We start from the raw sequence: 14,396 nt of genomic DNA, 5'->3' as shown, positions 1-14,396 counted from the left end.
TACCGCTGTTGCTGTCATAGGCTACCTCCTTGTATTATTATTTCCTCTCTCTTTTTTTTCAGAGCGCATAAAACTATTCCTGGTGTGTGAGTATTTTGTAGAACGGCACTGCGTGAAGTGGTACGGTATGTCGGGTTTTAAGTCCCGAAGATACACAAGAGCTATGAGGGGACACCGTGGTAATTCATTCCAAGCAGCAGTGGTTCTAAGATGGAAATAACTAATGAAAGCATTCATGTGGCTCAGGATGTTGTGAATTTTCTACGCACTATGACAGTCTTCACTACTTCACTGTTTACTAACTCCTCATGAAATGATGACGTAAAAAATAGTAAAATCGCAGAGACAGTGCTACTTCACTGCTGTCGCGTTTTGTTTTTGTCTTTTAAAGCGTTTCAGTGCAAGTTGTGTCAATTCCGACTCCGAGGGTACCTGCTTGATCTTGTCAGCTTTCTCGTCAGCATAAGTTAACTCATATTACGCGCAGATGGTACCTGTGTTACTGCTTTTCTTATCAGAGGAATAAAACCTTTGATAGCTTGAGCATGTTTGTGCGACCTATTTCTATGGAAGAGGCACAATGCCTGCATTCTTGCAGAATCAGTATGCGCTTATATATTGCGTTTGCCTTTGTGGTTGTTGCGCTTTCATTAGCTAGTTTCCTTACAATCACGTATATTTGAGAACCAGTCGCGTCTCACGTGAACCGTGAGATCCTGTGTCAGCGCCGTTGCCACAGTTGGGATTATATTTAGTAATTTTTTTTCAGAGACTGCTCTTCCCTATTTTTACCAACGCGCACATACCGTTACTACGTGGCCGTCCAACCAAGCGTGAGTAATGGTCTGGGCGCCCACGTCTAGACCGTCCTTGTGCCCTTCTCGTCCTTGTTTGTATTATTTTGCGCAGTACCTTTACTCAACGATGTACGACCGACTCGTCCAACGACATGCACTCTTGAAACTGGGCAAAGCGACCGAAACCCACTAAAAGCAGAAGTGGGCCTCGAACAACGGCCACAGATTCTATTGTCGCGGCGTCATCATTGCTTCTCGGCCGCCTGTCTCCGGCCCTCGATCTCTGCGCGCTTGTCTTCTTCAAGGAATCAGTTCTCTAAAGAGTTTTTCTTTTGCTCGCAGCATTTGTAAAATTTTTCGGTAAACCACTTTTTTGGGGTACATTTTTGAAACCATGCACTAGGCCACCGAAGTGGTGACCTAGTAGTTTTGAGTATCCGCTTCGCATGCGGCAGGTGTGAGGTTCGATCCCTAGTGCCGCCGGGCACCAACAGGTGATACAATGGGTACAAGCTTTCTCCAGGACTGGTGCTTGTCTTATTTGGGGTGAAATGCTTGGGAAATTGGTCTTTGACCCCACCTTGAGAAGAAGAAAAATACCTTGTGCCTTAGCGCTCTTTGACCTCAGATGCCGTTGCGCTATAAAAAAAAATCACAATCATCAAAATTTTTGAAAAAATAGACTTATAAAGCTTCTGAGAGCAGGAAGACAATGACTGAATCAGCCTTTTTTTTTCTCACTGCTGACAAAAATAAGGATTATTGGAGAATTTCGCCTAACAGTACGAGTCGGTAAAACGTCGAAAACGTTCCGCGCTTGACATCTTTGAAAGTGGGCGAGTTTGCTACCGATGCAGGTGCCCCACAGGGAGGAAGCATCGTGGAGTCGGGATGATCGTGCTCCACTACCGGAACTATGGGCTGAGCAGCATCGACGAGTACAACTACCGAGGGTCACTGTGCAAGTTCGGCGTTGGCCTGACGCTCGCGTTCATTGGCCTCACCGTTTGCTTCTCGCACCTGGTGGCCGGCGTTGTCTGCCTCTCTTGTGGACTCGTCATACTCGCCATCCCCATGCAGTACCTTTCCAGGTTGGTGTCCGCGCTTCAGAAGCATCTCTCCGCACAACGCAATAAAAGTAGGAGCGATGGCAAAAAGAGCCATTCGCTGCGCGAACACGCTAGCGTGGCTTGCCCCCCAAACGTTATTTATGCATCTGAATGCACATCCGCACCGATGGCATTGGGATAAAACTTCGCTGGAACGAGATCTGCATTTTGAATCGCAGCGGAGCCGAAATTATGCGCCGAGTTTAAAAAAATAACGTTGATCGAATGCCAGTGTGCGCGACGTGTCTGAACCATAGGTCTCTATGTCTACGTGTATTCTAAAATTATGCAGCGCAGCGCTCTCCGAGTCTGTGTCGAGACCAACTAGGCCATGTTGAATATTTATTGAGAAACCAGGCACAGGCTATTGCCTGACCCCCGTATACAGCGCAGAGGACTAGTGAGGCTATGATAGTGCATATGCCAGAACAGAAAAACTTGTCCCGTCACCACATCAGTAGCTGCGCAGACATACATGGAAGTCTCGAAACCCATAGACAGAATAGACCTAGCAAAACTGTTAAAACTCATCAAAAAAGCTTAAAGTAAGCGAAGTATGAAATTATAATATGTAGATAATCGTGCAAGTTCTAAACAACGTAGCAAGCCTCAAGGCGGCGAAGAGAAAATTACGCGCCAACAAACATCAGATGTACGCACTCACAAAGAGGGCAGTGTCATTAGCAATATCGATGAAAGTGTTAAAATTGCAGATAAATTATGCATAGCTTTGTGCAGTATCGCAACTAATCATGGCGCTAATGACAGAGGCAGGGGTACTGAGGGAGTGTGTACCCCACGCGTAACGAAGGCGGAAGATGGGAAACCCAAACAAGCAACCCGGAGTCGGAAACCGGCCAGAGATAATCAGGTGACTGCAGGTGTGTTAAGGAAGAACAGCTTGTCACTGTGTTATTGCAACGTATCTTGACCTCAAGCATATCGGGCGCATGGAAGAAGGCCAATAGATCCTAGTTCATCGAAAAAAGGATATTGAATACTTGCACATTATAGGGCGATTGGCACAATATCCGTTGGTACATTCTATTTCCATAATTAATCACTAATCGAATTAGAACCTTAGATGCAGTCAACAAAGCGATCACGATATCGAAAAGAGCGCCAGATAATGAATTGACTCATATTCATACCATCAATAAGGTGACAGAGGAATGCCCAGGAGTTCCGTCCCGCAACCGAGTATTTCCTTACTTGCACCCAGAAATCTCCTATTAGGGTCCTATTTTTGCCTACCATTTTGGAAAATCCTTGAACTTTACGTTGGCGTAATTTAAAGCAGTTTTTTTCGTTAATGACTCGAGCTCGTCGAGGTTAATGAAGGCCGATGCGCCAAAACATGCAAAGTACTACTCTTTACGCCAATTTGTGTTTATTTTCGCAGTGAACCACGTGTTTGAAATAAAGGTAAGCCGTGAGAAAAGTTGACTCACCACCACCTAAAGCTACATGGTAGAAGGAAAATCTAAGGATATATTATCGAGCTTTCTCGATTAAAATGCATTTATAGCAAAGAAAAAGAAACACGCACGCAAATTACTAGCTTAAACTCGTGTCTGGTACATGACTATTGTAACGCAGTGCAGTGCTGGCTCAATACGATTACCGCGTTTACACTAGGTCGATCTGCGTATTAGTGGACACCCTAACTTCGGTAACAGGAAAAAAAAGTAAAGTTGAAGTTTGCATGTAATACAGGTCTCCCATGGAACGCTGTGAGCTGTCAAAATGCAATTTACTTGCCCGGAACAGCGTATCGCATATAGCCAATGCATCGAGCTGTGGGAAACACGCCAGCGGAAATAATGCTGTATTAACGCTCAGGGCAAAGACAAGAGTAAAAATTAGCTGTGGTTCAACCCGGCTGCACCTAGTAAGACGAGCGAAAGCCCTGTTAAGCATGGTTAGACATGTCATAGCTTTGATTAAACTTTATTGCATATCAGTGGTTTGGCTTGGACAGCAACCTTCCGGCACGTTGCTCATCCATGGCTTTGTGTGAAGGTAAGCACATATCACAGGCTTTTATAAAGAGAACGGCGCCTAATGCGATTTCCAGCAGTTGCGAGAATGGCGTCGGCTCCGCATACGCAGCTCTGGCGAGGAACAGCGAATCACGTGATTCGAGAGTTTCGAGGCGAATGAGGGCCGTCAGCAGTGGCGAGGTGTGGCGAGTGACCTGGCATGACGTCAGAGCCAAGTTTTTGCTCTAAAAACGCGATTAACAGGAGAGCGTGACGGAATACGCGAAACGGATGTTCCTACTTTTCGTTCTAATAATGTTCACCAGGTAACCTGTACGTCCACAGCGTCAACGCAGCCGTACAATAACGTTAGTAACATATCGAACAATGAAACAACAATAGTGTGAACGTGCTATCAGGGGAAGACACGGTAGGGCTCAGTGCCAATCGCCACACCAACCTATTCTCGGAATCATTTTTCGCGCCTTTCTTAACAAGAGAGGGCGCGTAAGCCATTATAAATTAGCAGTTGTAGCCTCTGTCGTAATTCGACAAGGCCCGAAGACGACCTTAAGGAAAGGGCATCAATTGCGCCGCCGTTAATGTCCTTTCTTTTCGGCACTTTGAGCCTTGTTTCCGCCTTGCCTTGGCCGTGATTTTTATCTTTAGCTGAAAATATCCTGAGCCAAAAAATATCCCTGTAATTTATCTGTCCATTTTTAAAAATCCCTGAAAACTCATAAAGATTCCCTTTTCTGTTCAGCCCCATTTTAGATCGAGAATTTCCTGAAAAAGGAAGAATTCCCTCAATGGAACGTCAGTGAGTACGCCAAGCTGAAGCAGCTTGCTTTAGCGGTGCCTTTCTTGGCTGTTTCAAAGACGCGAGCTTTCGAAGCGCAGTCGGCTAATGTCAAGTAACTCCCTTCCAAATGCACACCACGAGAGTGCCTAGGGTCGGGCCGAGAAGCCGCCTGCGATCATTATCGTACCGAGATCCAGAGTAGACATGCGTTCATACAACGACTAAGAGGATATGGGCAATCAAGAAGGGGAAACGGGCATGCGGAGATCGGACGGACGCTCAGAGTAACGTAATGGATTCGAAGAGAAGCAACACGCCGGATGGGACTTCTGAGAGTCGGGCAAGAAGAGCACAGCAGGAAATAAGATAGCCCCAGATGATGCGTTGGCGATCAACGGGAGTTGCGTTTTTTTCTGCAGTGGACGTGAGTGGGCTGAAGATGATGACTAACGAGAACCTCATCTCCCTACCCTTGGCTGTGGATGTTTTCTCGTTGCGTCTTGCAGATCTTTTGTTTGATACTCCGAAACGAACGGTATGGCCGGACTAAGCTTGAGAAAAGAATGCCAATAGAGTAAACACGTATTTAACATTATTGCCCGCCTGGCCGCAACAGGGCTTGACCAGAACAATGCTGGGTCAGTCCTCCGGCGATTCACTTAAGTGTAAAAAACGAGACATTTTTCTCCGGTTTCCATTACCTATAGTAACTCACATCACAAGATCTGCATCCATAAGAATATACCTGGGGTTAAGAAATAAACAGAACACATTCTACATCGAGCTCTATGGCAGCGTGTAAAAGCATAGCGCGGTGAATGAGAGACTGGCGTTCGGGTACTTAGTGCAGCGTAACGGGACCGAAACCAACCGCGGCGGCCGTTTTTCGATGGAAGCGGAATGCAGAAGAGACCGTGTGCTCGTTAAAGATGCCTCCACTACGGACCTATTTGTTCCTCTCTTCTTTCAATCCCTCCTTTATCCCTTCCCTTACGGCGCGGTTCAGGTGTCCAACGATATATGAGACAGATACTGCGCCATTTCCTTTCCACCAAAAACCAATTATTATTATTATTATTAAAGATGCTCTCAGGCAAATCATTTCAATTTTAGTACTTGGTAAAACTCGGCGCTACGGCTCTTTCTATGTACGTTAACGCTTCCATAAGATCAAAAGACGCATTTATGGCTTTAAAAAGAGCACCAAAAGTTTTTCCCGCCACTCGATTCAGACTCCTAACATCTGGGCCTAAAATGATTGCATGCCTACCGTTTTGAAGTCAACGGTGGTGTAGATTGGCCTCTGGGACAAGGGTGATAGAAAGAGACGGCGGTGCGAGACATAGTCAGCGTGACTTTTACGCAAGGGGCGACTGCAAGGGGCAGCACCCGTACAGGGTGCGTTTTTAACACGACAGCGTTAACGAGCTCGTGTCGCAAAAAATCCAGCGTCGTCAGTGCCGTTGAGCATGAGAGAAAAATGCACGAAAAATCTCAAGGAAAAGCTGCCCAGGAGGCAGGTAGGCCACGTAGGTCGCGTAATCTTGTGGCGTCATCACAATGGGCTTACAGGACTGTGAGCAAACTGCACAACGTGGCTGGTAGCACTTAAGTTAATGACTGGTCGCTAGTCGTTGCTCGTCTAAAGCAACCTGTGTCGCTCAAGGCCCACAGGTGGCAGCACCTGCCATAGCAGGGCAGTGGCGTATCGCTTATTTGAAAAAAAAAAAACAGTGCGAAAGAAGAAATGGACGGAAGGAAGGAAACACGGACAAGCGTCTAAAACAATTAGCACGGCGCGGAAGCTGATGTATGAGCCATTGCAAGTGCTTCGTCGGTGCATTCAGACGTTGTCGTAGCTTCGTTATAAATATTGACGATTTTCACAACATAGACGTCACTCACTCACTTACTCAGGCCGCGCTGCGATCCCTTCTACGGAGAACTAATCCTACAGATACGCGCTGGGGGATTTTGGTGCTGATGTCGTCCCCAGAGCATCGTGGCAAAAAGAAAGTCGGCAGCAATGCTGCGTGACTTTTTGTATTGTAACGAAGCGTACGTCGGGCCGGAACGGTGGCTCCGCCGCCTCGAAGAAGTTGACCAGCAGGTGTCGATGGGTAGCATGAATGACCTTGATTTATTCAAAATGGGTCTAAAACATCATTTAAACTGAACAAACTTATACACAAGATCCAAGATTAAATAATAACGCAGTCAGTCAAACCAAGAGGCCGCGCAACATCTTGCGAGCAGAGGTCCCGAGCAGCAGGACCGCAGTCGTTCCTCTTCTCTTCGCGCCAAAACCCGCTCTTAAATACGTTTGCCCAGGATTCTGGGGACCATTTTAGCAACCAATCGGAAATTCTGTTGTCGGAGCCAATGAGAAGGATTTCTTTAAAACAGAAGCCGCCAATAGCACGCCGGGGCCCACGCGGTTGTTTACCCCAGAGCACCGCGTAAATTCAACGAAGACGCGCGCATTTCCGCTTGGCACACAGATACAAACACACAAAACGACATTCGAAACACAGGGAACGCAAACCTCCCAGTCGGTGCACCACGCGACCCGCCGTCCGCGCTCTCAGCCCTCGCGGCTCGTCTCCGGCGCATCTGGTCCGCCGAGCAGTGTGCTGCCCGAAGCAATCACTACGCGCGACTCTCCTGGAAACCACGGGGGGTCCGCTCGCCCGCTCTGGTGGCTCGGGCGCGGCCTTGGAAGACCTTGTCCCCCTGCAGCCAGCTAACCGTGCGTCTCGCAGTTTGGTGCGTTTTACTTTAACTGAGCATTCGAACAAGGCCGTGAATGGGGCCGCACAACGCCTGCTTACAAAGAGAGAAAACGGCTCTGCCAAATGTCGGGGTGTGAGCCCCTCTAATGGCTCCCCGCAAAGCAGCAAGCACAAGGACAGCAACAGTCGCACCGCGGGGAGAATAACACATTCAGCTTGTTCGAAAAACTGGCGCGCGAAACCTGGGAAACGCGACATTATGCCAACGAGATGGAAAAGACAGGAGGTATCATTCAATTGCTTAACAACTCATAGCAGCCTGAGGAGAAGGCAGCTTTGGATGCAGAAATTGCGGATTGGTGAGCCAGTCACAGCGTCGATGGTCTTGTGTTCGCAGCATTTTCACTGAGACAACTTCTTTCTTCCAGGTAAGGACTCAATCTCCGTGTAGCTTTCTTTAGAGTTAACGACCACGGTGGTAATCGTGACTGGTCGTTTTAATTGCTTCCGCGACACAGCCGTAATGTGTGCAAAATTTTACCTCGTCGTTACTGAAGCTGCAATTAAAGCGACAGCATTATATTGTTTCTCTTTAGTTTTTATATTTTCGAATTTGGGCCTGTTCATTCTTGAATACTCCTGTTTCACAGCCCGGAAAATAAAACCTAAAAGCGAAGGGATCGAAGCGGCGAGAGGCGAGCGCATTTGAGGAAGTATGAGCTGGCGGGCAAGAAAAAAATAGCAAAGCGGCGAGACGGGCCCAGTTAAGTCGCCTTTAAGCGGTAGGTTTACAGGCTAGACTCGTCCGGTAAACGGCATTTCATCCGTTTCACTCCTGGGAATTGTATTACCGGCAAGCGAAAGCAGCAACAGGAGCCTGCGTCTACACGCTACCCGCGCCGTCGCGCCTCCGAGAGCGCGCTCCGGTTCGATGGTATCGAGTTCACGACGCAACGTAGACTTGAGCAGGCCTGTACCGGAGCCCCGTAGCGCTCGAGCGGTCCTCTGCGGAGCAAATGAAACGGACTTTTACAGCAGGCACTGTTTTTTCACGGTCGGTGCTTGCGCTGAAGGGACCCTTGCTGTTAAGTTCATTATTTTCCATGCATATATACTGGAAACAGCTCACAAGGATGGACGGAGCACAAGATCAAGGAGAGCTCCGTCCTCTCGTCCTCCTTGTTCTTAAGGTGCGTCTATCATTGTGCGCTGGTTTCTGTACTCTGAAGCGAAGCTGCATAAAAATGAAAGCAAGGTACTTGCGCGCCATGGTTTATTCCGGAGCACACCGCTCCAGCGCTCTAAACAATTCTGCTCAACAACGTATACTACATACAAGGACGTTGCTTGCTCCACTGAAGTGATGGCCACACTTAAATGCTACTGGGGTTCAGTTATCTTAATTGAAACCCAAGAACAGGACGGTCGAAAACGAAACCATCGCAAACCGTTTTAGTTTTCAACGTTATGCAATGAATCCGAAAAGCCTTGCTTGGCTGTAATAAAGCAGCAGTAAACCCGAGACGTGCTTGAATTTTGCTAACTCTCCCGCCGTAGGTCTTGACATTGCTAAAAACATCCTGGAGGCGAGCAAGGATCGCGTGTCGTTCCGCTTGCACGGCGGATGCTTGCAGACGCAGGTCGACAATCTTCTGTTCGTCATCGGTTTTGTGCTCTACGCCAATTAATGCCAAGTTTTCAGCTAAAGCTAGGTGCTCGCCTTCAATGAAAAAGCGCGACTCAATCGTGCAATCAAGGAAACTCGTTAATGTGCCCAGGCTGATTGTAGAAGGAGTCCTCTTTAGAGTTCTTTCCTTCCTCCATGCCTCTTTATTGTTGCCACCTTGGCTCGACCGCGGCGCCGCCTATTGCTCGGGAAAATCGAAAATAGGCCTGACTTCACTTTGTCTTCACTCCTCAGTGCTCCGTTGAAGAACCGCGGATGAATGGGAATTTCGAATTGAGCTTGTTACGTCTTGCTTAGCGGAGAGAGGTCGTAAGTAATCCGGAGCCCTCCACTTTGGCATCTGTCATAATCCGTGTGCAGCTCTCGGACGTTCAGCCCTAAAAAAAAATTTGGGGCCAGCAGACACGGGTCAAGCCGAAGTACCGCGGCCTGGGGGTGAAATTAGTCACGCATACGAGCTTGCGTCAACAAACTTCGCGCGTGTCGCGTGCGTTCTCCCTGCTCGCCTCTCCCACCTGCGTGCGGCGAAAGAGGCACGTGACATTTCCGCCGCTGTATGAAGTAGGCTGTAGTCGGATATAACTCAATAACTAAGTTGCTTTTCCCCGTCAAAGGACCCCCTTGGAGCTAATGGCGGTGGCCGATTCTTGTGAGCCTGCTAGTGTAACATTGTAGGGAGTGGCAGTTGAAAGGTGATACTTCCCTCCCTCCATGGTCGGGGATAGTCTCCCCCCTCTATTGCCACACCGCTCCCTACATTGTCACGCTAGCAGGATCACGAGAATCGGCCGACGCCATTGGCTGGAAGGAGGCCTTTGACGGGGACAAGCTGCTTCGTTCTTGAGTTGTATGCGACTATAGTAGACGTGGCGGACACGGCTGCAGCATGACAACTGCGCTGCCCGGCCACGCTGTTTCTCTTTTGTTTGTGTGTGCGCCCGAAATGCCTTGCGCTACAGCGGTGCGAGAACGCTGTTTTAAAAAATCTTAAAAACTGATATAGATATTAATTACAGTGAGCTGCATACCTGTATACAAATTAGGCGCCTAAATGTAATAGATGAAAAGCTAACCTTTATATATTAACAATCCTTGCAGTTTACAAGCATTAGCCGTAATCTGATGCACAGAACTGTTAAAAATGCGTTCTTTTGACTCAAAATGTTGATTTTTAAAAATTACTTGTAGTCTTGGGACAAACACCCTGTATAAAATAAAGTGCTATTTAAATACTACAAACTACAACCAAGGGCAGTAAGAATAAAAAGTTTGAACAGAGGAGAAGAATTTTTGAAAGTCATCAATCATGCGTGAAAGTTTAATATTGTAATCAAGATTATTCCATAAATGTGTTCCCGAAAATTATAGTCCTTTTCGGCCATAATTAGTGTGTATGATAGAAATCAGGAGCCCATGTCGTGTAGCGTACGTGTTGGTGTGTAGTGAGAGACGAAGACACGCACAGTGCTTAAACCTAATGTCTCTTGCTCATTATACATTTTGAAGGTGCCCTAGACTGCAAATAATTCCTCAGAATGTTCGTATCGAACATTTACTGCTATGAGTATAGGTCATTTTTTAAAATCATGTAGGCTGGTGGCCGGTTGTGATAAATGGCTGAGTTTACGGTCCCAAGCAGGCATACATCATTGCATATGTGAATGAACGAATACATAAAAGTATAGTGAGGACTTCTACTGGAGCGAAATTTTCGCGTTTACATTAGAAAGTGCATTTAAGCCATACTAGGCTTTTTGATTGACTGAGCGGACTCCTCTGGGTTACGATTATAGTCCGAAAATTATTGTGCTAGTCGCGCATTGAATAGGCCTGTAGTGTGAATTACACCTGAATAATGAGAAACAGTGCTTTTTTCAGAGCAGAACAAGATAAAAACCATCGTAATACGATTCAGGTTCACGGTGTTCTGTATGGACCATTTATTTATCTTTAGTAATTATTTGCTTGTTTACTAATCAAGGCACTTTCATCGCTATCTGGTATTGATAGAGTGGTATCATCGGCATATAGCAGAGTCTGAGCGTGCATCAACGCTACAGCTCAGTCACTGATGTAAATAAAAAATCAAAGGTCCTAAGGCGGTACTTTAAAGAATCAAAACAATAATTGCCTTAGCTGTGACGGCTGCGACTTTTCAGATTGAACAATTTCATGACAGGCCTTTAGTGCCTTTCAGTGAAAGCTAGAGTGTGCCAATTAAAGTAATAACCAATTAGCATTTGCAAACATATTGTATCATAACAAATCAAAAGCTTTACCACAGTCGATAAGTATTCCTGCTGCTGTCGAATCGTAATTTATTAATTTTCTATGTCCACAACGGCCGAAACAGCAGATCTAGAATATCATTTTCTGAAGTCAAATTGGTAGGGGTGTAGATTATTAAGGTTTTCTGAATAGTTGGCAATCCTTACTGTTAATTTCTCAGTACCGTTTGCTAATAAAGGGTAATTTTGACACTGACCAGTACGTTTAATTTTTTCTTTTCTTTTGATTTGTATAGCCGGGGAATTTTACAATTTTCACTTCTGGCGAAAAACAGAAATCGCCAGAGCAGAAAATTAAATTTACAGTATGAGTGCCAACTGGAGACATATCTAGCTAGGTTTACACTGCGGGCTCAAACATTATATATTTCGCTAGACGTCGGATTGGTAATTTTTAATTGGCGTAGAAACCCTGATATCTTTGACTTTACCAGCATCACTGTCTGTAGGAAAAAAAAAAAGCGGAAATGCGTACGTTGGACGAACAAGGCACGTGGCAAAGGGTTCACTCGGACAGGTACTTTGTTTATGAAGAACAGACGCTAAGTGCTTTGGAGACAACAAGTGGCGACGTGTGCGTTCGGTGATTATATGTTATCTTATCCGGCAAATATTGCTTCGTTACTCTCCAACGAAAGGATTCCAAGAAATCCTGTCTTCCTAATGAGTTTCTTAACAAAATTCATATAGAAGACGAAAGCTTTCTTAGAATGCTTTCGTTTACAGCGAACCTGATCATTGAAGCAGGCTGTTTTTTTTTCTGCAAAAAGTACATTGCTTCATTTTTTAGTATTCCGAATCATCATCTTGATCATCAGCCTTACCACAACCACTGCAGGGCAAATGCCTCTGCTTTGTCTTTCCAATTAACCCTGTCCTTTGCCAACTGCGACCACTGTATCCCCGCAAACTTCTTCATCTCATCCGCCCACCTAACTTCCTGCCCCCCCTGCTACGCTTGCCTTCTCTTGGAATCCACTCCGCTACCCTCAAGGACCAGCGGTTATCTTGCATTCGCAGTTGGTGTAAGACCAATGTAACGCTAGTAGGTGTATAAGGCGTCTTCCTGCGAGGGTTTGAGTGAGCCGTTCGTAGTCAGCGGTTCTGTGGGCCTCCGCCAGCTTTATGGTGGCATTGTGGATGCCGAGCTGGGGGAGTTTGACATTGGGAGTCCGTCTGGGGAGGAGAAAGGCAGACTTGTAGGCCTGTCGAATCAGGCGGTCAACCTTGTCCCTCTAAGAAGGTAGAAGGAAGAGGTATGGGATCGTATAAGCGAGTCTGCTGAGCACAAACGCTTGTACAAGACGTCTGAGGTCAGCCTACTTTGTAACGTGGTGCTTATACGCAATTGTGCGAATAAGTCGCATGGTTTGGTAAACGCAGCTTGCGAGTTTGTCTGTGGTGATTGAGTTCTTGTTATTTTGAATGTGCGCGAGAAGTATCGGTTGGCGGGAATGATTTCTGGTATGCGGGCTCCGGCTGACGGGGGGGGGGGGGGGTTACTCTAGGGCGGCCCCTGATGACTATATATAGTCATCAGGGCCGTCCCTAGAATAAACACCTATACTCCTTTCCGAACACCTATTGAAGTTCGGGCTTTTCTTGAGAGCAGGTCATGCCAATGGCTTGGACGCTGTGGTGCACTATATCTGTGGCGATTTGGAGAGTTTGTCCCGTTTCGCCCTCGCTTCCGGGGGTGACCCACAGTGTAATATCAGCATAGAGAGAGCGGTCCATCTGGGGCACGAGTTCAAAGTCCATTGCATTGGGGCTGAGAGTTATGTTGAAAAGGAAGGGTGGTAGAACAGAATCATGAAGAGTGCTGAGACTGCCAAGGATGTAGGCGTGTGACGTGAGGGGGCCGAGCTCTATCTTGGCACGGCGGTCAGAGACAAATGCTTTAATGCAGTTGAAGGTTTTTGTGCCTGCTCCGATCATGGATAGTGCATTTAGAGTGGCTTAATGTTGGATATTATCAAATGCTAAAGTAATATTCAATTTGGTTATAAAACGTAAACTGCTGAAATTTAAGTCGGTATGGATCTGGGAATATAAAACTTTTCGAATAGGAATAAAATAGAAAGAGTTACCTTCCAATATGTAGCGCAGATCCGTTTGTTGACAACTGCGTTTTTATTTTCAGATGTTTGAACACTGAACTTCGTTGGAAAACTGAATTATAAGCTTTAGGGCACGCGGAATGGTTTGGGCCAACAATATCACATGTTGAAATAGTGTTGAAACGGAGTTAATTGCGACCATCTTGATAAGCCTAAACTGATAAAATGGCGGTTAACGGTGCCAGAAGGTTCCGTCTTCAGGGGTCCTACTCCCAGCTGTCACAATTATTGAGATCCACGATAGTGGATAGCAACAGGCTCGTAATAATACTCGCCAACTCTTGCAGATGAAGCGCTACCACTTTTTTTCGCCTCTCACATCCTCTCTCTCTCTTTTTTTTGCACATGCTCCATAATGCGCCTTCCATCTTATAAAATCTGTCATCAGTGCTGGCGTATCCCTAGTACTTTCTTTTTGTTTTCGGGTCACAGGTTTCCGCTTCGTCTCCTCGCTTCGCTAACTGCTCGGAGCTTCAAAACAGCGGCGTGCGAAGTACTTGAAGTTCGGCCACTGTGTACAGTTGCCACCCCATGGCCGCCGCGTTTCCAGGGAAGCAAACTCGAGAAGTAAAAATGATATTTTTGAGCACTCTCCTTGGTATGCTATCAATTTAGAACTCGCGTCTTTTCTTATACTACAAGTACAGAGGGCAAAGCTCTTGTCTAGAACACGTCCTGGGCGTGTTTCGCGCTGGACACGCGATACCTAGCGATCGCATTTGGTTAAAAATGGTCTGGATGTAAGCATGTGCCGTTCAACTCATATGATTTCATCGTTACTTTTCTGCCTTCCTTGTCGCGGTAACTTTGGGAGCTGCGGAACACGGAGTTCGCTCGTTCTAGACATGTGTTTTGCCCTCTGTACGTACTGAAAGATTT

At 46.5% G+C, this 14,396-nt stretch overlaps 1 protein-coding gene across 4 annotated transcripts in view; it reads left to right on the top strand.

Moving 5' to 3' along the window:
- Positions 1 to 14,396, top strand: part of LOC144102791 (uncharacterized) — a 105,699-nt gene that overhangs the window by 41,130 nt on the left and 50,173 nt on the right. For 3 of the 4 annotated variants that reach the window (XM_077635954.1, XM_077635959.1, XM_077635968.1), the window contains one exon: positions 1,655 to 1,888. In XM_077635954.1, the coding sequence (XP_077492080.1) occupies positions 1,689 to 1,888 (200 nt within the window). In that variant the 5' untranslated portion in view covers positions 1,655 to 1,688. Of the gene's footprint in view, positions 1 to 769; positions 834 to 1,654; positions 1,889 to 14,396 lie in introns of all 4 variants that reach the window. The other variant, XM_077635964.1, reaches the window with a different exon arrangement.

Source organism: Amblyomma americanum, chromosome 1 (genome assembly GCF_052857255.1).
Source record: "Amblyomma americanum isolate KBUSLIRL-KWMA chromosome 1, ASM5285725v1, whole genome shotgun sequence".
In the NCBI taxonomy this organism is placed as follows: domain Eukaryota; kingdom Metazoa; phylum Arthropoda; class Arachnida; order Ixodida; family Ixodidae; genus Amblyomma; species Amblyomma americanum.
This window is presented reverse-complemented; position numbering and strand designations above follow the sequence as displayed.